The sequence below is a fragment of the Sinocyclocheilus anshuiensis genome, unplaced genomic scaffold, assembly GCF_001515605.1.
Source record: "Sinocyclocheilus anshuiensis isolate Anshui unplaced genomic scaffold, SAMN03320099.WGS_v1.1 scaffold366, whole genome shotgun sequence".
NCBI lineage: Eukaryota > Metazoa > Chordata > Actinopteri > Cypriniformes > Cyprinidae > Sinocyclocheilus > Sinocyclocheilus anshuiensis.
In genome coordinates this window covers 1,457,428-1,484,431 of record NW_015547673.1, presented here as the reverse complement: position 1 = coordinate 1,484,431, position 27,004 = coordinate 1,457,428, and the positions used below count along the sequence as shown (strand labels likewise).

Sequence of the window (27,004 nt, the reverse complement as noted above, 5' to 3'; positions counted from 1 at the left end):
CATGTGGATGTCAGTTGTTTCATTAAACTGCTGAATTGTCTCGTGTCCCATATAAGAAAGTAAGTTAGGGTGGTTTGGAATGACATGAGGTGAGTAAATCAGAATTTCATTTTTGGGTGAACTATCCCTTTAAAAATTAACTGTTTGGTCTTATAGTAGTCGGCTGTCACACTAACCTGTAGACTGACTGGCCGGGACAAACGGTTCTGCCTCCTCGTAACAGTCCTCGTCTTCTAAACACGGGGCATGCGGGGGAACAGCAGGACTCATAGACTGAACACACACACACACACACACACACACACACACAAAGAAAACACGTTAGATGTATTTTTGAAGTGAGAACACCATTGATTCAATTTTTTTGAAGGAAGTCTCTTATGCTCGTCAAGGCTACATTTATTTGACAGAAATACATTAAAATCAGTAATATTGTGAAATTTTATTTTAATTTAAAATAACTGTTTTCTATTTAAACACATTTTAAAATGTAATTTTATCCGGATTCTTAGATGAACAAAAAGTTTAACAGAACAGCATCTATTTGAAAGCATATATTATAAATGTCTTTACTGTGATTTTTGGATCAATTTAATGCTTCCTTGTTAAATAAAATGATTGTTTCTTTCAAAAAATTGTATATGTTATAACCCAAAAAAGTAATCGTTTACTACCTTTCTTCTGCTGAACACAAAAGATATTTTGAGTTATGTTCATAACCAAACAAGTGCTGGTTCCCATTGACTTCCAGTGTATTTTTTTCCATACTATGGAAGTCAATGGTTATCAGCAACTGTTTGGTTAATAACGTTCTTCAAAATATCTTCTTTTGTGTTTAAGAAGTGAGAACACCATTGATTCAATTTTTTTGAAGGAAGTCTCTTATGCTCGTCAAGGCTACATTTATTTGACAGAAATACATTAAAATCAGTAATATTGTGAAATTTTATTTTAATTTAAAATAACTGTTTTCTATTTAAACACATTTTAAAATGTAATTTTATCCGGATTCTTAGATGAACAAAAAGTTTAACAGAACAGCATCTATTTGAAAGCATATATTATAAATGTCTTTACTGTGATTTTTGGATCAATTTAATGCTTCCTTGTTAAATAAAATGATTGTTTCTTTCAAAAAATTGTATATGTTATAACCCAAAAAAGTCATCGTTTACTACCTTTCTTCTGCTGAACACAAAAGAAGATATTTTGAGTTATGTTCATAACCAAACAAGTGCTGGTCCCCATTGACTTCCAGTGTATTTTTTTCCATACTATGGAAGTCAATGGCTATCAGCAACTGTTTGGTTAACAACGTTCTTCAAAATATCTTCTTTTGTGTTTAACAAAATAAAGACATTCATACAGGTTTGAAACATCTTGAGTAAATCATGAATTTTCATTTTGGGTGGTTCATTTTGAAAATAGGAAAAAGTTATGAACATCCTTATGATAAGAACAGCCCTGAAATAAAGAGCTATACACTGCCCAGGCAAAGTTCTAACTCATTAAGCCGCAGTGAAGACCACACAACCAAAATCTGCACCCTGATCAATCGCGACACTTTCACATGAGCTGCTCATGGCAACCACACAACCAGAAATGACGACAGCACAGCAGGACAGCGCGATCACCTGAATGTGCACATGAGAGGCATAGTATCTGAGGAAAACAAAACAGAGATGATATCTTTCTGATATGGAGCTCAAAAGCCAGAGTTTAAGTGCTGCTCTGCAGTTACAGGAAGAGAGAGAGAGTATGTTTTTAGTTGTACTAAGGGTCAGTCGGTCCACAGTGTTTATGAGAGTCTGGTGCAGACTGTTCTAGAGGAGCACAGCTGAAAGACAATGGCTGTGGTCGGCACTGGGGTCAGTAATTTGTAGTTGGACATTGAGGGCAAATCAGTAGCACTGAAACAACGCCTTCTGAGAGTTGAAAAAAAAAAGAAAGGCAAAAGCAGAATTTTTTTAGGTCTCAAGTACTGTACTCTTCAATTTCCATGGATCTTAACTTTACCATTTCTTATCTTTTCTCTTCAAGATTCAATATAATGGTTTTCCTTGGGAAATGCATTGGCATCAATTTAAGAAAACAATAAAAAAAAAATAGTAAAAAAAAAATTTTTTTACTGAAGCACATTTGAATGTAATTAAATAAATTTGAATACACAATTTAATATACAGTACAATTAAAAGAACATTAGTGAAATGTTGTTCTCCTAAGTCACAACCTGCTTTCTTAACATTTATGATTTAATCAAGCGTTTATGATCAAACACTTGATTAAGTCACGCTTAAGTGTTGCCACTTACTGGCACAACAACCTAACCTGCAGAAAAAGTAACTGAATGAATCTTTTTAGTGAACTGATTCAGAACATTTGAGTCCCTGGGATGAATCAAAATTTTCACCATAAACCAGAACTGTAAGAATAATGACTGTTTTCAAACAGGTTTCCCCAACCAAATAAATTCAATGTTAATTTAAATTTAATTATCCACAACTCTCATTAGTTGTTAACTAAATCTATTAAAATTGTTTTCATTAGTTGAAATAAAGCTCAAATAAGTCACTTAAGGGGGAAGTCGTGGCCTAATGATTAGAGAGTCGGACTCGTAACCCAAAGGTTGCGGGTTTGAGTCTCGTACCGGCAGGGATTGTAGGTGGGGGGAGTGAATGTACAGCGCTCTCTCCCACCTTCAATACCACGACTGAGGTGCCCTTGAGCAAGGCACCGAACCCCCAACTGCTCCCCGGACCCCGCAGCATAAATGCCTGCCCACTGCTCCGGGTGTGTGTGTTCACTGCAGAGCACTAATTCCTAGTATGGGAAACCATACTTGGTCACATGTCACGTCACTCATAAAATATAAATATTGAATGAAAAACCTAAGCTCATAAAAAATTAGAAATGTTGCCTTGTTGTTGAAGTACTAAAATCTATCTAAAATTAATGGTGAAATTCTTCACCATTACCATCAACAACAGACTGAAACGGACTGACTTGAAGTGTGTTAATGATGCCTTTATATCCCATCTTCAGTTCAGTGTCTGTTTGTTGGAAGGTGGGTGTTTGACTGAAGAATTTCAGAATGTTAATTACATCTTTTCTTAGTGTTTCTTCTCTTTTATCTCTTGCATATTTTCGTTCTTTCTGATTCCCCTCTCAGGCTGGTTGGGTTTGGGAGCGCAGCCTGTACAGCTCTGGGGATCAGATACATATCTGTGAATGAAAGATGAAAGGAGTTTTTGTGTGTTCACGAGTATGTGAGGGAACGAGGGATAGAGACCAAGAAACAAATATAGATGCAAGAATGGAACACATTTGTAAGGGATGCCAAAAGCTAAAAAGATCAAAATGATAAGAACCAAAAACATTTATGAAGCTAGGGAAGAAAAACTAAGAAAGGAGTCAAAGTGAATTGCAGTCTGCAGCCCATTTTGACTTTAAAGAGGGAGCAAACCACCATTCCTGGAAAATGCATCATTGCATATTATGTGCCAGTGTTTGGAGAAGTAAAAATTGTGACAAAAGAGAAAGTAAAAAGGTTTGTGGTACTGTTATGACGGGTAGCGGAAACAGGAGGGGTCTTGAATGCTCACTAAGCCCGTAAAACATTCACTGCATATTCCACGTCTCTGTCTCACATTAACCGTTATAAAACTGAATGAAGAGAGCTTGTGTGAAGACACACATCCTAAAACATGCAGGTCAGTTTAACCGTGTCAAATTGAGCTTGTTACATTACCTCATGAAGCACAGGAGGAACCAATCTAAGCCTGTAAAACCCCCACCTCTTACTGACCCGCACACACACACAAACCCACCTTACATAAAGACTACTGGAAGAATGCATTACACAGGACCCATATCTCAGAGCTACAGGTGTGCAGAGCAAAACTTCTATTAGGGATGCACAAAATATCGGTACCATATTGGTTAACCCTCTGGGGTCTGAGGGGGATTGTGGCCCTGGAGAAGTTTGACATGCCCTCTCATTTGTGCTTTTTTCAGTTGCTTATAAACACATTAATGGCTAAAGTCTGTATTCAGCACAAACTGGGCTAAAATAATATGTAAGCGGCATGTTTGTACAAGTTTGTATTTTTGAGAAAACAACATTTAAGTGTGTTTATTATGTATTAGAGATTTCTAATTTAGCGGTATACCTGCTATGTAGTTGTGCTCATTTTCTCCACTTTTGCATTTAGATTACCCATCTAAGTAACTTAAAGTTAATCTTTAATTACACTATAATAATTCAATAACACTGTTAAATGTTCGGGAGTAAATGACGAGTGCTGTGTTCATTATTACATCCAACAACAGAACACCTCAATCGCTTAGGAGTCATTCTTGTCTACATCTGCTCCAGCGGTGGGTGAAACAATGGTGGTCGCAAATGTGGCGGCGTGCTGTATCACTTCACTAAAGTGCAAAAGAAACTTTGTGTGTTTGCTGGGAAGGATTTGCATGAAGGTATGATAATCATTCTATTCAGGAGCAGTTTCCATGTTTCATTAACAGCTCATTTTAGTATTGTGTACTCACCATTTTAACTGTTGTTTCCATAACCCAAAAATACCATGTTATTTTTATATATATATATATATATAAATGTTACATATCTAAGAAGACCAGGAACATGTATTAAGAAAATATGGTAAAATAAATAAAAAAATATATGGGGTCAACAGCAGATTTTATGCTAACTTCAAGAGCTACTATGTAAATGACACACATATAGGAGTAAATCGCGTCTTTGATGGGGTTCTTTTTCTGCTCATTATCAGTGCAATATATACTCTAAACTCCCACGCACACCAAACGGCCGTAACATTCAAAACATTCATACGTGCCCAATCTACAGGCTCAGAGTGCACATGCTCATGGGACTGCGATCGTCCGGTTGGCATGGAAACCCCAGGATTTTGAGCCCAATCTACAGGCTCAGAGTGCACATGCTCATGGGACTGCGATAGTCTGGTTGGCATGGAAACCCCAGGATTTTGACCTCATCCCTCCCACACCTCCCAGGAGATCCTCCTCGCACCATCTGACTTCCTTCCCTTTGTGCGGTTGTTCTATCAGTCCATCTCTTTATCACTCCATCACTGTCCTCTCTCACGTAGACAGCAATAATTATCCTCCCAAAGTCCTCTTCCTCCCCTCTGCTTCCCTTCCAGCCAATCACAAGGCACCGTTGGGTCGCCGAACCGGGCCTCTCACTTAAACATGGCATTTCCTGTTAAAGATAGGGCCCACCCCCCTCAATTCCTCCCCCAAAATCTTTTTCAAGCAGGCTTTTGATTTTGCTCAGGGTTCTGGAATTAGGTGAACTTCCTATTGCACTTAATTGCCGTAATCTAGAAATGTCCATGCTGGGTTGTTAGAAGAAAACAGAGCAGAGGAAATACAGTGACGTCATTTGAGGAAGATTTCACCTAAAAATGACAATTCTGTCATTATTTACTCAGTGAAATAAAAATAAAAAAATTCTGAAGACATATTGTCATAGTCATTCATCATGGTTGTCAAGAAATGAAAAAGAAAAAAACATAACAATAGTCTACATAACTTGTGTTTTATATTTCAAGTCTTCTGAAATCATACAATGGCTTTCAGTAGGTCCCTATAAAATTTGTTTTATTTCTTCCCAAAATTTTCAGTTTTATTTTGTACCCCAAATTCTACATTTTCCATTTAAATTTTTCTGGATTATATTTTAATGGTCTAATTACATTTTACTAATCAAATGAATTCAACAGAACTTTAAGTTTAATAATTTATTAAAATTGTAAAATTGCCCTATGAAATGTTTTATAAAATAAACTGAAATAAAATTAAATATAAATATATAAAAAGTAAAAAAATATAAAAAGTAAACTTTTTTCAGCTCAACTTTATAAATGTCACTACTGTCACTTTTGATCAATGTGTCCTTGCTGAATAAAAGTACTAATTCCTTGATGCCCCTTTAAATTTCTTTGACCCCAAATTTTTGAACGGTAGCGTATATTACTTATAGATATTACTTTTATATACAGTGACGTCATTTGAGGAAGATTTCACCTAAAAATTACAATTCTGTCATTATTTACTCAGTGAAATAAAAATAAAAAAATTCTGAAGACATATTGTCATAGTCATTCATCATGGTTGTCAAGAAATGAAAAAGAACAAAACATAACAATAGTCTACATAACTTGTGTTTTATATTTCAAGTCTTCTGAAATCATACAATGGCTTCCAGTAGGTCCCTATAAAATTTGTTTTATTTCTTCCCAAAATTTTCAGTTTTATTTTGTACCCCAAATTCTACATTTTCCATTTAAATTTTTCTGGATTATGTTTTAATGGTCTAATTACATTTTACTAATCAAATGAATTCAACAGAACTTTAAGTTTAATAATTTATTAAAATTGTAAAATTGCCCTATGAAATGTTTTATAAAATAAACTGAAATAAAATTAAATATAAATATATAAAAAGTAAAAAAATATAAAAAGTAAACTTTTTTCAGCTCATTTTCATTTAGTTTAACTTGAAGTACTAAAATAACTAAAACTAAAATGAATAAAAACAGAAAACTTCACAAAATGACAAAAACACAACAAGATCACTACAACTTTAACTAAAATTAAAGTGAAAACAGAAAATATAAAAATAAAATCTAATTTAAAATATAAACAAAAACTACAAAATAACTAAAATAGCACTGGTATAAATAGCATATAACACTATTTACACAGTGCAAAGAATTGTATTTTATTCATTCTTTATATATTTAGCTATGTACACATGTAAATAGCATCTAATAGCAACTGCCTTCAGATTTTTTATTTTTATTTGTTTTTATTTTTATTTTTTGGGGTGAACTATTCCTTTAAGAAATCCTTGGAATTTCCCCTTGGAAAACAGGATTAAACATTTGCCTCCTTTATCTGTTTATTATGAGTCAGCAAATGTGATTTAATTTGTTTATTTAACCTAGAAATAGGAAACAATGTTTTTTTATTTTGAAGATTTAGTGGACGGACATTATTTTATACAGATTACAGAGTACATTACACAAACAAACAAAAGCCAATGTCAACACACTCCCAAATATTCTCGCTGTTCTTCACAGAAACTAGTTCAGCACAACTCAACTAACCACAATTTAACAAAGATAACTCTAAAGTCACATTTACCATTATTTGGCACATCACAGGCGAAAATCCAGTCATTTCCATAGGAATCTACTCGATTGGGAATTTTGCGTGAAAGCGAAAGATTTCCCCCACACAGACATCGCAACAGGTTCAAGTTGGTCATGCAATTTTGCTGTTGACCAACAGAGACCTGCTTACTTTGAAAGTGACTTTGTTCGAGTGGTGCTTTATACATCACTACACTATTGACAAAATACTTTTTTTGAGCACAAAATTTCACGGATTTCACTAATGTGGCCGTACAACTGCTCTGTGTCTTCTTCTTATGAGTGTGTTTTCATAGCGTTTCTTCCTCCAGCGCTACTCTTCCCTTTCAGTTCTTCCCGTCCTTGTTGTTCATATGTGGTTGCCCACTTGAAAAACCTTGGTTACGAGGCAGGATTTGACCTCTGACCCCGTGCCCTGCTCAACCCTTGGGTGAGATGAGGGTGCAAGACCACAGTGAGGCTGCGCTGAAGCTGGGAGATGCTCATCAGGTGGCCACAACACAAGCCCTGCTCCAACCCGGTGCTCTGGGCCTCGTAACCGCTAGTGTGCAGCCTGCCCATCTGCCCTGTTATTATGGCCATAGAGCTAGTGTCTCTTAAAATACACATCACGGCACATGATGCTTTTGGGGTATTCATTACATTATACATCTATATCCCTAACAACTGTCAAACACATAGAGGCACACCACAGTCAATAGATGGGACTGTCCCATTACAATTTAGTCCCAGGCCCCATTAATTTTACCATTCCCTAAAAATACTTCATAGCAGACTCATTACAGTATATATGAGCCAGGGTAAAAACAGTTTTACTACATGGTGGGTGAATCGAAAATCGGAATCAGCCATGAAACTACACAACTAGTTTTAATTTTTTAAAGAAATGAATACTTTATTCACCAAGGATGCATGAAATTGTAAACTGAAAACAAAAGAAGCAGCACAACTGTTTTCAGTTAATAATAACAATAAATGTTTTTTGAGCAGCAAATCAGCATATTAGAATGATTTCTGACTCATTCATGTGACTGGAGTAATGATGCTGAAAATTCAGCCTTGAAATCACAGATAATGCTGAAAATTCAGCTTTGCATCAAAGGAATAAATTACATTTTAAAATATATTAAAATAGAAAGCATTATTTTAAATTGTAAAACAAAATGCAAAATGTTACTGTTTTTACTGTTTGTTTGTTTTTTGACCAAATAAATTCAAAATTTCCAAAAACATAAAAAACAATCTTGCAGACCACAAATATTTCAACAGTAGTGTATATTTCCTGTTACTGTTATTTAGATTTTTTGACAATTTGATTATTAGGCTGCTTTTTGCTCATATAATTATATATATATATATATATATATATACGTTCAGATCACATGACCAGCCAAAATCCAAGGCGGCTGTCATATTGGCTAAAGCAACAAACAAAAAAATCACAATCAGTTCACCATACAGAGTGCAACCACTGGTGAAATACATTTCCATTAAAGTAAAAATTGTTAGAAGATATACTGGTCGCAATACAAGTACTTATTAACTAAAGTCAGTTTTCTTTCTTTTTTAAACCATGTATTATACTGCAATTCCTAATAAAGTAAATGGTAAACTGGCATTCTATTTACTCACCACAACCCATGTTTATTCACATTTGGCACTTGGTGAATGTCAGTTTTTAGATTATAAATGGATATTTCCAGTCCTGGGTGGGTGCTGATTGGTCCACAAGTGTTTCAGCAGTGTTAATATTAAATGGTATAGTAGCAGGTTAAACTTCTCCTCAGCATTAAACGCTAGAATCAGACAGTCTAGTAAGCCCACATGGCTAAATGTTTCCACCCCCAGGGTCATGGCAAAATGCTATTCAAATAATTTTTGGAAAAGTACTTTATAATACAAATCTTTATTTTAACTGACTTTCTATTTATGCAATAAAGTGAATGTGGTCTGGTTTACATTAAGGACAGTTAAGTATAATTTACAACAAAAGAAAACATAATGCTTTAATTGCTGTTTTGTTTTTTCTTGCACTGATTAATGAAATTGGATGAGCTCAGTTTCAATTCATTTTATTCGCTAATTGTTATTTTTATGAATTTAAATGTATGCAAAGGATTATGTGTGACTGGAGAATGCCAAAAATGTGCTTGGTGCACCATTCAAAATAAGCTAAAAGAAAAACACGAAGCAAATAGCTGTGTTCCAAGGATCCTTCAAATTGTGGCCAAAATTTAACATACCGTCCAATCAAAAATAAGGCAGTGTTATTATTTTTAACTAAAACTAAATTGTTTACATCAACTGAAATAGTTGAAGTACTAGAATTACAAAAACTGAAATTAAAAAAATAAATGAAAGCTAAATAGAAAATATAAAAAAAACTAATAAAAATGACAAAAGCACAAAATTACTAAAACTTAAACTAAAAATTAAATAGATGACATACTAGAATTACTAAGACTGAAATACAAATAAATGAAAGCTGAATAGAAATATAAAAAAAACTAATAAAAAGCACAAAATTACTAACCTTTGAGTCAAAAATAAAAGCTAATTCAAATATTAATAAATACCGTAATAGTATATAAATAATATTAAAATAACACTGAAAGTAAAAAATGAAACAAAAAATAACATTCCAAGCCCATTACACAAACATAACAGGAAATGTCATAATATATACACTCTTAAAAATAAAGGTGCTTAAAAGGTTCTTCACAGCGATGCCATAGAAGAACCATTTTTGGTTCCACAAAGAAGCATTCAGTCAAAGGTTCTTTAAAGAACCATCTCTTTCTTACCTTTTTATAATCTGAAGAACCTTCTTTCACCACAAAGAACATTTTGTGAAACAGAAATGTTCTTCAGATGTTAAAGGTTCTTAATGGAACCATTTAGACTAAAAAGGTTCTTCTATGGCATCGTGAAGCACCTTTATTTTTAAGAGTGTAATGTTAAAATAACACTGAAATTAAAAATGTAAATATAAAACAGCATTCCAAGCCCACTAAATGAATGTAACATGATGCATTTTTGAGTAAAACTAAATATTCAATGAGTAACATAGGTAGGGCTATGTGACGTGATGTGACTGCAGCAGTTATTACATTCTGATGGAAGATTAGAAAGACAAAAAAAAATGTTCTTTGGAAAACTGACTATGTACAGAGGAATGCTGCAAGATAAGACTAGGAACATGTATTATGTAAACAGGGTCCACGCCAACTCAATATATGCTTTGCATGTAAAATGGGCTTTCATACAAAATAACAAATCTCTCTTCTTTGACGAGCCAAAAAAAGCAGCAAGATTATATTTAGAGCTCATACCATGTCAATAAATCTTTCATTAAGTGTTATTATATCATGTAGTGGCTATTGCAGGAGGGCTGGACTCACCCCGGGCTGCAGGAGGTCAGTAGAGCTGACTGAAAGAGTTTCCTCTGTCGAATGAGCCTCAGCAGTGGTGCTTTCCCTGAGATCACTGGGGCCTCCAGAGGGACAGTTCATAATCATGTACTCCGCATCCTCTACTAAACATAAAACACATACAATCATCATTTATTTACACAAAAAGGAACCCTAAAACCCAAAGGAAAGCTACAAACTGCAGAATGGAGAGTTTAGCCATTCATAACAGAGATTTACATATTAAAGTCTTAAAGATATAGCAGTAAAGATGGTAAAGATGATCTTTTTCATATGTAAGGGTTATATGAGAGCAGTGGTCTTTGAAATGAACATCTGTCCCTCTCAACCGCTCTGTGACCCTGCACTGACTCTCTTTATCCTGTAAATGCTCTCAGTTCAGCTCAGTGTCTACAGCTGCAGGTGGATCTCAGACAGTTATGAAAAAGCATATAAAACATGATGGCTGTGTCGGGGCTGTGCTGCAGCGGTAGTTCACAGATGGGATGTTTGACAAAAGTGCACTCTTTGTATGGTGGAATTTAATTACCATTAAAGATCACTGTTAAATACCACCTAGAAATGAAACAAGTCGCCTAAAAACTCTACTGTTAAAAGGAACTAAATATGCATTAACTAAAAAACAAGTGCAGTAGCAATGAATCATTTTAATCAACAAACATTTCAACATTACATATATCCACTACCTTTCAGATGTTAGGTGTAATTTTAATATATATATTTTGTATTTATTACTTTGAATACTTTTTAAACGCTTTTATTCAGCGACTAAATTGATTTAAACTGATAGATTAAATTGAAGTGACAGTAAAGACATTTATGTGGTAGAAGATTCCTGTTTCAAACAAACGCTGTTCTTTTGAACTTTTTATTCATCAAAGAATCCTGAAAAAATGATTCACAGTTTCCACAAAAATATTAAGCAGAGCCATTGTTTTCAGCATTGATAATAAACAAAAAAACATCAGTATATTAGAATAATTTCTGAAGGATCATGTGACACTGAAGATTGGAGTAATGATGCTGAAAATTCAGCATTACATCACAGGAATAAATGATATTTCAATATTTATGAAAATAGAAAACAGTTATTTTAAATTGTAATAATATTTCATAATATTACAGGTTTTTTTACTGGATTTTTGATCTAATAAATGGTGAGCAAACTTCAAAAACATTAAAAAATCTCACCAACCCTACCTTTTCAACAGTAGTGCATATTTGCATATACAATTTACAAATTTACTTCATATAGTCAAGTGGTTACCTGGTGCATCCTTATTGTCCTGCAGTTTATTTAGCAGCTCTGAGATGGATTTTTTCTGGGCCTGAGCGATATAACTGAGATTCTCACTGTCCAGAACCAGCAAGAACGCCTGCAGGTCTGAAACCAGCCGAGCCAGCACTGCAAAATCACAGAAAAAAAAATCATTATGTATCAATACACACAAATCATTTTCACATCCTTTTGAAATTCAGTTAGACGAAGGCATGATGAAAAGTTTCCAAAACCGATTTCAATTTATTTAACAAAAAGCAGAAAGTTGAAATCTGCCCTAAAAGTGCTGTAGTTGAAGAAACATCCAAATATGTCCAAATGCACATGAAGGGGAAATAGCTGTGTTATGAAGTTATGAATATATCTAAATCCAGAATGAACGAACATGAATGCAGTCAAAAACTATGCAGCCTGACTTACCTGTAATAGCTACAGCTCTGTTTACAGGAGCGATCTGTGTTCAATTTATTAAACCACAAAAGTAAACAGCCGTGCTGATTGAATTAGGTGAGATTTTCAATCATTCTTTCAAGACGCTGATATTGTGACCGAAGCGGAGGACTCCTAAACTGCTGATTTATTTACTCTCTCAGCTATATAAGTGTGCTGCTCCATGCTGCTTTGCATTATTTATACTAAAGTGACTTTATAACAAGGTTAGAGTGCATTCCTGCAGCCGAAGCCATTCATCACATTAGACTCGTATCCACACAAACATCAACACATGCACCTCTAACACACACGCTGAGGCTGTACCTTTACTGCGCACTTCAAGAGTCATTTTAATATTGAATCAAATGCATTTCTACCATCCAGAATGGCTGGAATTGTAACCAACGCCTACAGATCTTCGATCCTGCTGTGATATTTGGTGACTTGAGGAGGAAAAGAGGCCTCTACCTGTTTTATAATGGTTTAAAGTGAGGCCTGCTCTGTCTTGCCCTTATTATGTTGGCTACAGACAACCAGGCCACTGTTTGAGCCCTTACCACAGTAAACACACAGAGACTCCACACACTGTGTATATTACACAGACACACATCAGTGGGCCTTTGTGCTGCAGTCAATCCTCTCTCACTCTTTCTCACACATCATCTGACACTCTCTCCCAGCCTGCTTCTCGAAGTCCATGCTGTTCGCTCAGACGAGCAGCACTATTATTATTGCTCATACTCAGAGACGGGCAGGATTTTAATTAAATGTATTTACAATATGTATGTAAGTACTTGTGAGTATTTTGTAATTTGTATTTTGTTGGACAAAAAAAATCAGATTGTAATTTGTTAGGGCTGTGCAATTAATCGCATGCGATTGTCATGCGCATCTCGTCAGTAAAGCCGGTTCTGTGATTAGTAGTAAATCTCCATCACCTGCTTTCAGATGGAGCAGCATTTACTACACAGAGCCGTAGTTCACTGACAATTAGGCAATATCGCGTTCATAATCGCAGATGAATCGCATTCAATTATGAACGCGATATTGCCTAGCTTGTCAGTTAACTACGGCTCATCTTATTCTCAGATAATACAATAAGTTTCTTCACCTGTGTTGATAGTACTATCAACTATAGCCTATTAGTTTTTGGCTAGATGCAAGTTAATCATATGACATCCTGTTGGATCCATCGATGGAATCTTAATTTGCCCATAGTTGGATCCAACCGGGAAAAAAACAATGAAAGGAGCTGTTTTGGTGCTCAGTGTAAACTGGTTAAGTATGTACTGATATATATACTATCAGATATTGCTCACTGAATGTCATTACAGGAAAGAAGAAAAGAGTAATTTGTAAATAGCTGTGCTGCTCTAGAACTCTAGAGTTAGCTACTTGTTTCTATGCGCAAAATTACATTTTTAAAGGGGCTATATAAAAGCATTTTCAAGTATTAATCGCTTTTTTATTGCCAATGTGTGATCAGCATGTAACAAAACTTAAAAAAACGAGATGAAACCTGTTGACTGATTTTTATGTGAAGGACTCAGGGTGGTTTTGCCGGGAAAATCAAAAGGAAACAATCATAACGGGTAAATTAATGAACCTCATCTGTCGACATGATGTCAGTGAATCACGTTCACTCACTGTTTTGGCCGTTGCTCGCTCGCATAACTATGGAGTGTGTGCATGAGCAGTAAGTTGCTTTCTGCAGTTCACTTAACAGCCACCGGTGTCGCTAATAACAGGGGGTTCTGAATTCTACATAGGGCCCCTTTAACAGCTAAATATCAGCATTTTTAGGAGTTAATCTTCATTGTTGACAGTGAAATCGCTTGAGCCATCCTCTTGATTAGGACTAGGCAGTGTGACAGTATATACTGTTCCACAGGAATGCTTAATTTTTGACACGTTAGAGCGATTAAGAAACATGAATGAAAAATAGACATGCTTGATGGTATTCACATAAACACAGTCGGTTGTGTCTTAAGTGAATATAAGAAATTAGAAGAAATATGGATCAATATATTGGATCCATGTATGCGTCTTAAGGTGTCAGCAGCCTAACATACCTGCTGCTGTCTATATCCTTAATCGTAATCAGACAATAAGACAAAGAGAAAATAACTCACTGCTCTTTACTGAATTACTTAAGTAGCTTTAACAATGATCAATCTACATTTCATTCATAGAGTAAAGACAGTTTTATTTAGCATTTGATGATTCAATTTCTGTTATTTCTTACTAAAATGCTGTTAGACTACTGTACATGAATAACATAAAGGATCTTTATAATAATCTTTATTTCATTTATATCTTTCCTAAATTGTATTAGTCCTATTGTTTGTTATTTGCATCTTTGTGCTTATTTTACTAATAAAGATCGTATCCTCTTGAGGATAAAGATAGCGTTTTTCATTACTAAGCTTTCTGTCTGTTGAAGGTCAGTTTTGTGTGTATTCTTTAAATTAAAAGTTTTACAATATGAAGAATAAATTATTAAGCTGAAGTAAATAGACTCCATCCTGGCTAATGCTCAATAATATTTTAGTGTCTAGTGTTAGAGTTAAAGAATATATTGTTTATAAGTTGTTCAAGGAGGGGAAATCGCTTCTTTCTCTACTATGTGTGTTTCTAACTCCACTATTACTAAATGTGTTGTATCTTACTCTACTGTAATGGCACTGTCTCTTGCACTTCAAATGATTGCTTGTAAATATTGCATGTATTTTTGTATCTTCAAATTACAAATTACTTGAATTTTAATTAAATACATTTCTCAAACCAGTATTTTGTATTTTAAATAAATACATTTGATGAGAAAATATTTGTAATTTGTAACAAAATACTTTTTGATGTATTCATGCCCATCTCTGCTCATACTTAAGTTTAATGATATGAACAAACTCCCAAGTCTAGGCATTAAAGGCCAGCACATAATGTATCAAGAGACCAGACTATCAGCAAATAGAGGGTGGGGTTTTCTGACCTTTTGCACAGTTAAGTGTCACTCATATTTGCTTCAGAAAATGTAAAAACCTAGTGTTTGTATCTTGTGTACCCCACACTTTTATATAAAAATATATTTTTAAAAAATGTACTTGCAGATAATATAATGCTAATGAAATAACAGGTCACTTAAAGAGAGACACTTTCATAACTATGTTATAATACTTTTAAAAAGTACACTTATAGTGTGAAATTAAAAGTTTTACTTTAAAGTACATCATTATGTTTTAATTATCTTTTGTCGTGCTTTAATGAAGTACACTTATTTTGATGTGTTGACTAACATACTAAAGCACATGTTAAGTACTTAATTATAACTGTACAGTGTATTTCAATATTACATTTAAAAATAATACATTTCAAATTGCAACTTCCTCATTAAAAATGTGTAATTCTAAAAACTAAATATTTAAATACAACATAAAAGTTTCAATATAAATGACACTAAAGTATATTTTAGTTTACCATAAATGCTTGTTAGTACATTCAGCAGTACACTTTAACCATATTTCAAAGACAGTAGAAGTAATTTTGAAATTACATATAAAGATGTACTTAAGTCTTAATTAAGTTGGTCCAAAAAGCATGTTCAACTAACTGCATTTACTATAAATTAAAACTATAATAATTTTTTTATTTAATTGCAGTTAACATGCAATTACTGTAAGTGTCTGAAAACATTACATTCAGTTCACACTTAAGTTTATTCTTCCCATAATAAGTACTCTAGTAAAGTGAACTTCTTTTTAACATTCTTCAGATTAATGCAATTTTATTTTATTTTTTTTTTGGAAAAAGATTGTTAAATCATAATGTCAGACATTACTAGTCTGTCATAATATGTAAATACAATCTCTCTTTGGTGACCATTACACAGGCCAGCTGTTGTGATAGAGCTTAATGAACCTTTGAAAAGATCTCTGTAGGGAACCACATAAAGACCTGCATGATGCTTCGGAAACACACGGGTACTGTTTTCACTACTAGTTTAAAAATTGTTTTCAGTCCTTATCTGTTAGCGCTTTTGCTAAGATAGCAAACTAATCAGATAACGTTATGCTAATGCAGCAAGTTAATCGGCTATCAGTAAAGCAAGTCGGCGGAAATCGTGGAGGGTTTCCGCAGGGCCAGAGACAGGAGAAAAGTGTAAACGTGGCTCCTTATCCGAGGCCAAGCTTTTATCATTTGCCAGCGAAAGGATCACAGGGTTCAATGGTGCAGTTTCAAAGGATGTGTCTCTTTGACTCTTCTTTATAATCAAATCTCACTGAAACCTGCAGTCAACAGAAAATCAGCAGCTTTGACTACAAAAAATTCAGTTAAAATAAGTAAAACTGTGGGTCTCATTCACTGACAATTATGTGGATTATCTCATATTTGCACACACAGAAGAACTTTACACTTAGTGAATGAGGCCAATTGTTATCATTCAGATCAAGGTTGGTCAAATAAAACACAAATGCACTGCGATACTTTTATAAACTTCTGAGCTTGAACAGAAACTGAACTTCTGGTCTGTGCAAACCACTGCTCTAGGTTCACACTGTCTTGTTTTCCCAAATAGGGTACCAGAGCTGAGCATCTCAATTGTGTCTATTCTGAACTCAGTCCCATGTCTGCAGGGTGCAGTGGTGGTTTAGGGCTCCAGCTGTGGCTTCATCTCTTGGGAGTAAACATCTGAATTCCCATGGGTTTATATGGGGTCATGGGTGAGTACTAGTAGACATCTAACAATGCCTCAGCAGCGCTGCTCAAACAAACATTTCAAGAACTGTAAAAAGACCCATGAGAATGCAGCAAATCCCACCACATATAAAAAAAAATAGAGGTATTTATAATATATCTTATAGATTTATAATATATCTTATAGATATCAGTAAGAATCACTGATATGTTACTAACAGATATGCAGGCCCACATGGAATCTATTGACTTTTTGCTGTTATCGCGTAGATTTTGAGGGAAAACTTTGTACATGATGGTCATTACCATTCTATCGATGGGTCAAAGACAAATTTGCAAGATAAAGTAAAAATATTTTTGACTTGTCAAGACTTGCCATGAAATGTCAAGTGGTATAACCATCATGTTAAAAATAATGACGTTTTCCTTATACATCTTAATTTTTATTTATTAAAAAAAAGATTTTAAATGTAAGGTGTTTTAAAATATCTTGAACTTTAAAAAAAAATCTATAATTTTTATAGATATTGTAAAAAAAAAAAAAAATCTATAACTTTTTAAATAAATCTTTGAATGAGTTTTTCCCCCTCATTATAATCAGGAGAGTCATCATGAAATTTTTTATGCCATCAAAAAAATAAATAAATAAAAATAAAAAAATAATCATTTTAATTTAGAAATTAAAACGTGCTCATCATTCAAGAGGTGTACATCATTTTCTGTATTTATTACATTTTTATTTAGTTATTTTATTTATTTATTTAACTTTTTTTTTACATGTATTAATTTATTTATTTGAATAAATGAATAAATCCAGAAAAAAAGACCATCTTGCCATCAAGCAAAAACAAACATTTTAACTTCGGCAGCCCTACTACTGAATTTACAATACAACTGAATGTATATTATCTTAGTAACTTTGGATTTTGCAAACACAAATGAACATAAACAACAAATGAATGCAAATAAAAGATGTGTGTGAAGGTACAGCGCACAGTTAAACATTATACAGAAAATACCAAAAAAGCTGTTTTTCGTCAGGAAATTGGGGCTGTAAAGGAGATGGCAAATATCACATACAGTAGCACCTATTCCAGAAAGCTTCCTGTAAAAAAGAGATTTCTGTTTTAATTTATCGAACACACTGACCTTCAGACGTGACAGAGCTGGCGATGGAGTGCTAACAGTAAAGTCATTAAGCAAACAGAGCTCCAGCCAGATGTCAATGGCTGACTTTGACGGAGGCTCTCTGCCCTTCAGATTGTCATTCTCAAGGTCTCAGTCTTCACACTACCCTCTTTTCTTCTCCAAACTCCACTACTTCTCACTGCCACACTGTATAGGCAACTTTAGACCATTTTCCATTTTTGAGCAGATGATCTTCATTTGCGTATGTGAGAATTAAAAAAAAAAACATTTTCATGTGTTATTGTGATATTTTCATATTTGATTCCTTTGACATTCCACTGTTTCTCATAGACTTGAGCCAATAACAACTGTCCGCTAAGAAGTCGCCCCACCCATTCTCACTTGGTGCAGGAACTGTAAAATGCGTGGAGGATAAATATTGAGCATTGTCATAACAACGTTTCAAAGGTCAAAGAATCCAGCTACTGGTTTCCGTCGAAATCAAACACACACAGACCCGAATCCTTTATCGCTTCGAGGTTCTACTGATCCTTTGTTTCTGAAGTCTTTTCTTCTACACTCTTAAAAATAAGGGTTCTTTATTGGCATCAATGGTTCCATGAAGAACCTTTGACATCAATGGTTCTTTCGATTTTTTAAATGTTTTTCACATGAAGAAAATAATGTTTTTTTTTAAGAACTGTTCACTGAAAAGAAAATGGTTCTTCTATGGCATCACAGCAGAACCCCCTTTTTGGAACCTATTTCTAAAAGTGTACCCTTATTTTCTTTGGAGCAAACTACTGTACCTTGCTATTACTGTGCACAACCTAAATAGGAAAACCTTGACTTGATGGTATGTCTTGCTGTACGTTCAATTCAGCCCTGACATCTCAAACACTAATACTGGATAATAAACTGTACTAATTATGTGGAATATACAGTATATTCTACAGATCCATCTGATTAGTTACCACTAGGGATGTAACGATTAACCGCGAGCCGGTTGAAAATCGATTTAAATATGTGACGATTCAAATCGGTTGAGATGCTCAACAAATCGCGATTCAATTAGAGGTAGGAGTTTATATGAATGTATGTCTGAGGGGAACTTACTGTCTTTCGATGGTATTTTTTCTTTTCATCTTGCCTCTGTATAATGCATATTAAAGTTCATAAGTGCAGCGCTGCTTTGTTTACAGCGGAAACCAAGGAAACGCTTTAAGCGCCACCTGCTGGCAGAGAGAGAATCTGCGTCTCATTCAGCTCGTCTGCTGTGTGTTTCATGCAGATATTTTTTATGCATAGTTTACAAAACTGAAGTCAAAAATTCTGTTGTTGCTTAAAATTTCGAAATTATACAATGTAATTTATATTAAAAACTGCTAATGTTGCATGTATGCAGCATCTGGATCATGAATAAAATGCAGTGGTTGCCTCTAATTTTAAATGGAAAGAGAACAGAGAAAGCCTTAGTTTGTTTATAGGAAGAGATTTCTTTTATTTGTGTTACTTATTTATTTGATTTGGGGCTTGTTTTAAAATGTTAATTTAGTTTTGTTATTTACATTTACATTATATTTAAATGTTGTTATTTAGCAAACGCTTTTATCCAAAGCGACTAACAAATGAGGACAATAGAAGCAATCAAAACCAACAAAAGAGCAATAATTTACAAGTGCTATATTAGTATATTATTATAGTGTTATATTTCAGTTTCACAAAGAAACGTACAGTATTTTGTCCAAGCAATAATAATAGGACACATTTCATTTATAATTTGTCTTAAATCTCATTTTGTAAAAATAAAAAATGTGTGAATCAAATTGAATTGTGAAATCAAAATCGTGAATCGAATCGAATCGTGAGTTGAGTGAATCGTTACATCCCTAGTTACCAGTCACTGAGTATGTTTACATGGACATCAGTAATCTAATTATTTACCTTATTCTGAATAAGAGAACATTATGATTAAGGTGTTTACACGAGTTGCTTTTAGAATATTCCTTTCATGTTCCCGTTTTACATGTTATAGTACATAGATCAGTTAATGGCACACGTCATTACGTTCCCACGCGATGCCATCCGACGTTCCCTCCGTATCAACATACAGTTCGTCTTCGGTACTATACAGTTTTGGGTGTTTCATTTTTAATTTTACGAAAGCTTCAAGTGCAGTTAATTATATGTCATGCTATACGTGCAAACAGATGACGGCGGATAAAAATGTGCCTTCTTGCTTGAAGCCATGCTCTTTTGTTTGCCGTCCAACGGTTGACATGCCGTGTGTGTATCCTGTCGCAAAATGTGGTGAAAAGTCCTACACGACGGTAATACTGTAGTGTGATTAAGGTGTGTACATGTCTATTCTGCACTTCAATAATGCGACTAAATTAAGAATACTCAACATGTCTTAATTCAATTTGCGTTTACTTCGAGTATGACTTTAGCCGGATTAAGGTAATCAAAAATCTGTTTACATGATAGATTCTTAATCAGAGTATTGTCTTAATCATGTTAATATTGGATTATTGTTGTCCATGTAAATGTACTCATTGTCTAGATGATGGTTTCTGTGTTGATGGTGTCATTCTGTTCAGGTGTGCCTCTTGATCCTCTTATTTCAGTTCAGTTTGTCCGGTCTCGTCAGTGTTTTGGTTGTGTTTAGTTTGCCTGCCTTGTTTGGATTCTCTTCAGTGTGGATTATAAAAGACTATTGATTCTTCATCTTCTTCTTCGTGTGCTTTTAACAACCAAGTTGTGACAGAAGACCAGACCTTCAAAAATCAAAAGATGAATGGAAATTGCATCCATTAATGTTGCCTCATGGAGGGGCAACAGTTTGTTGAGAGGAACAGCAGTGTTCATTTTTCAAAATGGCCACAGCCTGGAGGACCACGTAGAGGAGTTCATCAACACTTGCCACCATGCCTGATGGAGGGATTTCGGTGATGACTGCAACATCAACGTCCAGCCTCACCTCACAGATGTCTTGCAGTCTGACCTAGAGCCCAGCCCATCACCACTCTGATCGACGGATTTCAAACCAGAGCCCCCCGAGGACAGCGCACACCATCGCCATGGAGCCAAAGCACCTTAATGAGTCTAACCAGGGAGTCCATCGCCATGGGAGTCCTCATGGAATACAAGGGTATGGATACGAGCCCAGCCCACCGTCCCGCCACTGAAAGAGTACCTGCTAGACTTATTGGACAGTTTTGGTGAGTGTGGAGATAAATTCCCTGTGTCCCATGATCTAGCCAGAATCTATTTCGTCTTCTTTAGTCTTGTTAAACCCGCCCAGCCTCCCTCTCCCACCACCTCTCCAGACTGCCATTATGAATGCTATGAATGATAATTTTTTGTTGGTTTCTGTGCTGTCCTCCATTCTCCTCCTCAGTCCCCAGCCACTCCTGCAGCCCAGTCATCACCGTCCCCCATCAGTCCCTCAGTTCCTCCTTTCAGTGGCGTGGCTACACCGTGGGCCTGCTGGGAGCCACTTCTTCCTGGGCGTGATGAGCCCGTGGCTCCACCTCCAGCCTTGGTGTGCTCTATTCCACCTCTATCTGTCACCCTAACTCCTACGCCTGGGCTCTTTCCTCCCATGACTCCAGCGTGGCCCATCGGGCATTTGGCCTCGCCGGGCTCCCTCGGACCATCGGCTCCACTTGGGTCGGTTGTAAAGCGTAGCATTCCAGCTTTGTGAATATTCATAGCGAATTCTTGATGGCATGAGCCTGAACCAGTGATGTGATGATCAAACCCATGCTGATGTAAACAAAACAATTGTGCTGATTGACGCATTCGTGAAATTGGCTAGTGAAATAAAAATAACTTGTTTTTGAAAATTTGCTCATTGTGGCTCATTTTGCCAGCACAGGTCACATATAGATTAATAAAAAAATTCTGGATGGATAAATAGAAAGCTCAAAAGAACTTATTTAAAAACAGAACTTTAAAATGTAATAAAAAACAATTCTAATAAATTAAAAAATAATTAAAAACGTTTTTTAAATTATTAATTAAAATGCATAATTGTCAACAGATTTTTTTTCCAGCAGGTTTTCACAAACCTTGAGACAAGGATTTTTTTTTTTTTTGTGGTAATCTACTGTCTGTGCACACTAAAAAGTCAAAGTGATACCTTACATTATAGAAAGTGATACTGAATATTTTGTACCCATTTCACATAAACCATCCATAAACTGTTTGACGAGGAAAATTACTATACACTATACTAAAAACGTTTTGTATGCATGAACTACAAATGACTTGCTTTTTTTATTAATCGATGTGAAATATCAGCCCTTCATCTTATGTTCTCACACAACAGTAGCTCCATTCATATTTATGCAAACATGACAAGCACTTCAGGCTCATTCTAGAGATGTCATGTTCTGTGAGGAGGCGAGACCACCCTCTGCATTTGATTCATTAGATAAATTAATGCCCCGAGGCACATGGGCGTCGTCAACATTTCGGAAATGCCTCAAACACCCACTCTGTGTGTTTGTGTTGGTGGGGACACAGAGAGTCATTTTGCGTTGCTGGCCAAAATGCTTCAAAACGGTATATAAAACTCTGGTCAACTGATTTGACCCCTTGTTGACAGCTGACCCTTTTGTCTGACACAATAGAAAGTCTGTCCGAAAAGAAAAATGAATGAAATCTCAAAGATAGGTCCATGGTAACACGCTAGTTCTCAGCCCGATCAAAAGCTAATGTTAAGCTAATATACAGAGTCTTCAGAAATACTCTTGAGTTTCTGAGCCTTGGTGCTCAAGTGGAAAACGCAGGTTTGAATCTGCTTGCAACAATTCTGAGTCCTGTATCCCCCTTTCTTCCTGTCATATGTCTCACCCTAGCCATCCATTAAAAGTTAAAAGTTTTAAATACTGGTTTGTATATATATATATATATATATATATATATATATATAAATTCAAAATTTGTCTGTAATATTTTCATACATTGTGGGTCATAAATATTTACACAGATCTGAGCAATGTAACAAAAAGTTTGTGACCTTCTGCAGTAGCTTGTTTCACCAATTCCATCCCAATCACCTCTGAATATGATGCATTATACTGGAAATACAAAATCTGCACTTGAATCGACCAAAGTAAAGAAGGGTACTGCAGAGTCTAATTGAATAACCCAGAGATGCTGAGAGTTTGATATAAGAAGCACTGTCCTCACATTATCACCATATCCTGTGCCTGCAACAGGATGACCACCAAAGCCTTTCAAGTGGCACTGTGTTTAGAAAATGAGTAAACACAGAAACACAGACGTACACTTGCATCTAAATATGTTTAAACTGCAGTTGATGGCACTATGGGATGTAACTCCATGAATCCAAGCTGTGAGTTTTTTATATGAGAAATACAACAACAGAACTCATTTAAGCTGTGTTTTGAGCAGGGGGATATAGGATTGAATGGTCTAGGCACAGATCCTAACAAACCACATGAGACAATGTGTGAATGAATGAGATATGACAAATTAATCCATTCTGGGGTGGATGTTATGCAATTTATATAATGGAGGAAAGAGAAAGAGAGAAAGTGTGTGTGTGTGTGTGTGTTTGTGTGAGGTCACATTCTTGTTTTGACCGATAGTGACAGAACAGGGAAGAGGAAAAAAAGTTTGTTGAAAAAAAAAATGCATGACCAGGCTGAATGATGAAGCTAAAAATCATATCTCAATATATATATATATTTTTTTTAATTCTTGACAATATTCAGTACATACTGTATTTACAGTATGTATTTGTTCTGAAAATAAAAAAATCAAGGCATATCTTCCACAGATTTCTCTTGATAAATCTAAAGATCATAATTAGTTTTTATGCACCAAAATAACAACAAACAACATTTACCTATACATACAACATACACTTCTGTTCAAACGTTTTTTCTTTTCTTTAATGGCTGCTGAAAATTCAGCTTTGTCATAAAAGGAATAAATTACATTTTTATATATATCACAGTAGAAATAATTTTTCACAATATTACTCTTTTAGAGTATTTTTTATCAAAAAATGCAGCCTTGATGAACATAAGAGATTTTTTCCAAAAACATAAAACAAATCTTACCTACCCCAAACTTTTGAACATTAGTGTATATTTTTATTGAAACAAAAAAAGTAAAAACACAACAGAGCGGTTGTGACTTTATATCCCCTAATTGCAACTTTATTTCTTTCAATTGTGACTTCAAATCTCACAGAGTGACATTTATTTACATAAAATTAGAATATTGAAAACTACATCTTCACTTCATCTTGCAGACCCTCGACTACAGTAATTGACCGATCACATGACCTCCACTGTCTTCATTCCCATTGATAGTCGCTGTTCATTGCTATGCACTTTCTAAAGTTACACAAATATTAATTCAACTTAATTTAACTTTTTGCGCTCTAGCAGTTAATAAACAAAATGGCATGCATCTTGAGGAAGAACACTGGAGCCGGATATGTTATGATATATTCTCAGTCTGGTTTTCTTCTGATTCGTAGTTTAAGAACAACAGAGAGTCTTCAGAAATACTCTGACTTTCTGAGCCTTGGTGCTCAAGTGGAAAACACAGGTTTGAATCTGCTTGCAACAATTCTGAGTCCTGTATCCCCCTTTCTTCCTGTCATATCTCTCACCCTAGCCATCCATTACCGGACATGCAAACATCCAACTGTCAACAGTTTTTTCTTTTAAATGATTAACTGAAAAATATTTTAAAAACTGATTAACTAAAATGATTCAAACTTAACCGTGTTGTTTAATTTTATATCAGGAAACACAATCATTTTGAATATTTAGCCAATTTTGCATATATCTTCCAACTCTGATTGTGATTATGGAAAATGTCAAGAAAAAAAGTGCATAGAAGCTGAACAGTAATATTATCTATGATTTCAGTTTTGTTTCTCAACATGGGTTTTGTTTTCAGAAACAGAAAGGAGTTTGGAAGGCGGTGGAGCAGCTCATTAACTCCTGTCAGACTTCACACTACACCGCCGCTGGTGAAATTAGCACTGCTCTCTGACCTTTACTTAAACAAACCGAGAAACTCGCGCCTCTCCTGAGATTTGGTTTGTGGCGACGCGGCTGATTGGGGAAACTGGAGGACTATTACTTACATTCCAGAACAATGATCAAATCTACAAGGCTACAACAACAATAACTGCAATTACGAGAATTCAGCACTCAAATATTCAACACCTTTCTGTCTTTTTGAGCTATGAACGAGTTGCTAAGATGTGTTTAGAAATGGATGATCTGTTACAGGGGTGATGTAGGTTAGCAGAAGGTTGTAGGTTCGAGTCCCAGTGGCACTTATTCAAGACATAGGAGTTTGGAAGGCGGTGGAGCAGCTCATTAACTCCTGTCAGACTTCACACTACACCGCCGCTGGTGAAATTAGCACTGCTCTCTGACCTTTACTTAAACAAACCGAGAAACTCGCGCCTCTCCTGAGATTTGGTTTGTGGCGACGCGGCTGATTGGGGAAACTGGAGGACTATTACTTACATTCCAGAACAATGATCAAATCTACAAGGCTACAACAACAATAACTGCAATTACGAGAATTCAGCACTCAAATATTCAACACCTTTCTGTCTTTTTGAGCTATGAACGAGTTGCTAAGATGTGTTTAGAAATGGATGATCTTTTACAGGGGTGATGTAGGTTAGCAGACGGTTGTAGGTTCGAGTCCCAGTGGCACTTATTCAAGACATTCAGGCACTGTAAGTCACTTTGAATAAAAGACTCCACTGCATTAATAAATGTTAATGAAACTGAAGACTTGTGACTTATGACTAAACGAGACAAAACTGGTATAAAAACTATGATTACTAGCCCAGTTAGTGAATACTAACTAGTGGTTTTATCCAAGTGACTCACAGGGACAGTCAGCGACTTAAGATAGAGTATCTTGCTCAATGGCTCAAAATGACAGCCTGCAAAAAACCACTTCTGAGATTCAAACCAACTACCTCACGAGTTTTAACCACTTCGTCTCAGCACTCCAACTCGTTAAAACACACACACAAACACACACACACACTCACTCACTCTCACTCACTCAAAGTTGTTTCTTATGGAAAATGTCTGTGTAGATGATATGAAGACCATCTAATGTGGCCCATATGAAGCTGTAACTGGAGCACTGCACTCAGACTCTCCTACAGACTATAGACTGATGTGAAAACCCTGAAATACCTTTCTGCTTTTCCATCGCTGGAAATGCTCAAAGCGTCCAAGTGAAATGTTCTCGTCCGCTTCCAGAGTTCATCGCTGAGTCTGTTCCTGGATCTGAAAACGAATTTAAAGTGGCTTTCAGTTAAATTCGAAGTGAATTAGGGGAGAGTTGCGGGTCAGGCGACAGACAAACGAAGATAACAGCGAAACTGTCCAAACAAGCGCCTACATTGTCCACATCTCCTCCACATCTCTGTGTATCACTGGACTCTCCGCCTCCAGCTGCACTTCTGAAAGCCGCCACTGTACAGCAGCTCCACAGCGCCACCCCGCGGGCAACAGTGATTACAAAACAAAACAAATCTGCATGTGTAGGAGTAGCTCGCAGTGATTAATCTGGGTGATTTATTTACCTGGGTGAGGCAGTAAATGTTAATTTCATTTATAAAGGAAAATATTAAAAGCTTTCATTTGACACAATACCAACATGACACAATATTTAGATTACTTTAAGAATACATAGACCCTGGTGACACAGTGATGGAAAAATATAAATTGGAGGAACATTTATGTTTCAGCAGTGTTGGGTGTAGTAACGCATTACAAGTAACGCGAGTTATGTAATCAGATTACTTT

General features: G+C 35.4%; 1 protein-coding gene across 1 annotated transcript in view; it reads right to left on the bottom strand.

The window, feature by feature from the left end:
* Positions 1–26,618, bottom strand: part of LOC107702871 (actin filament-associated protein 1-like 2) — a 42,898-nt gene extending 16,280 nt beyond the window's left edge. Inside the window, exons 1-4 of the mRNA XM_016505307.1 lie at positions 26,390–26,618; positions 11,901–12,038; positions 10,604–10,737; positions 177–273 (exon numbers count right to left, since the gene is read on the bottom strand). Of these exons, the coding sequence (XP_016360793.1) occupies positions 177–273; positions 10,604–10,737; positions 11,901–12,038; positions 26,390–26,405 (385 nt within the window). The 5' untranslated portion in view covers positions 26,406–26,618. The remainder of the gene's footprint in view (positions 1–176; positions 274–10,603; positions 10,738–11,900; positions 12,039–26,389) is intronic.
* Between the last annotated feature and the right edge of the window lie 386 nt (positions 26,619–27,004).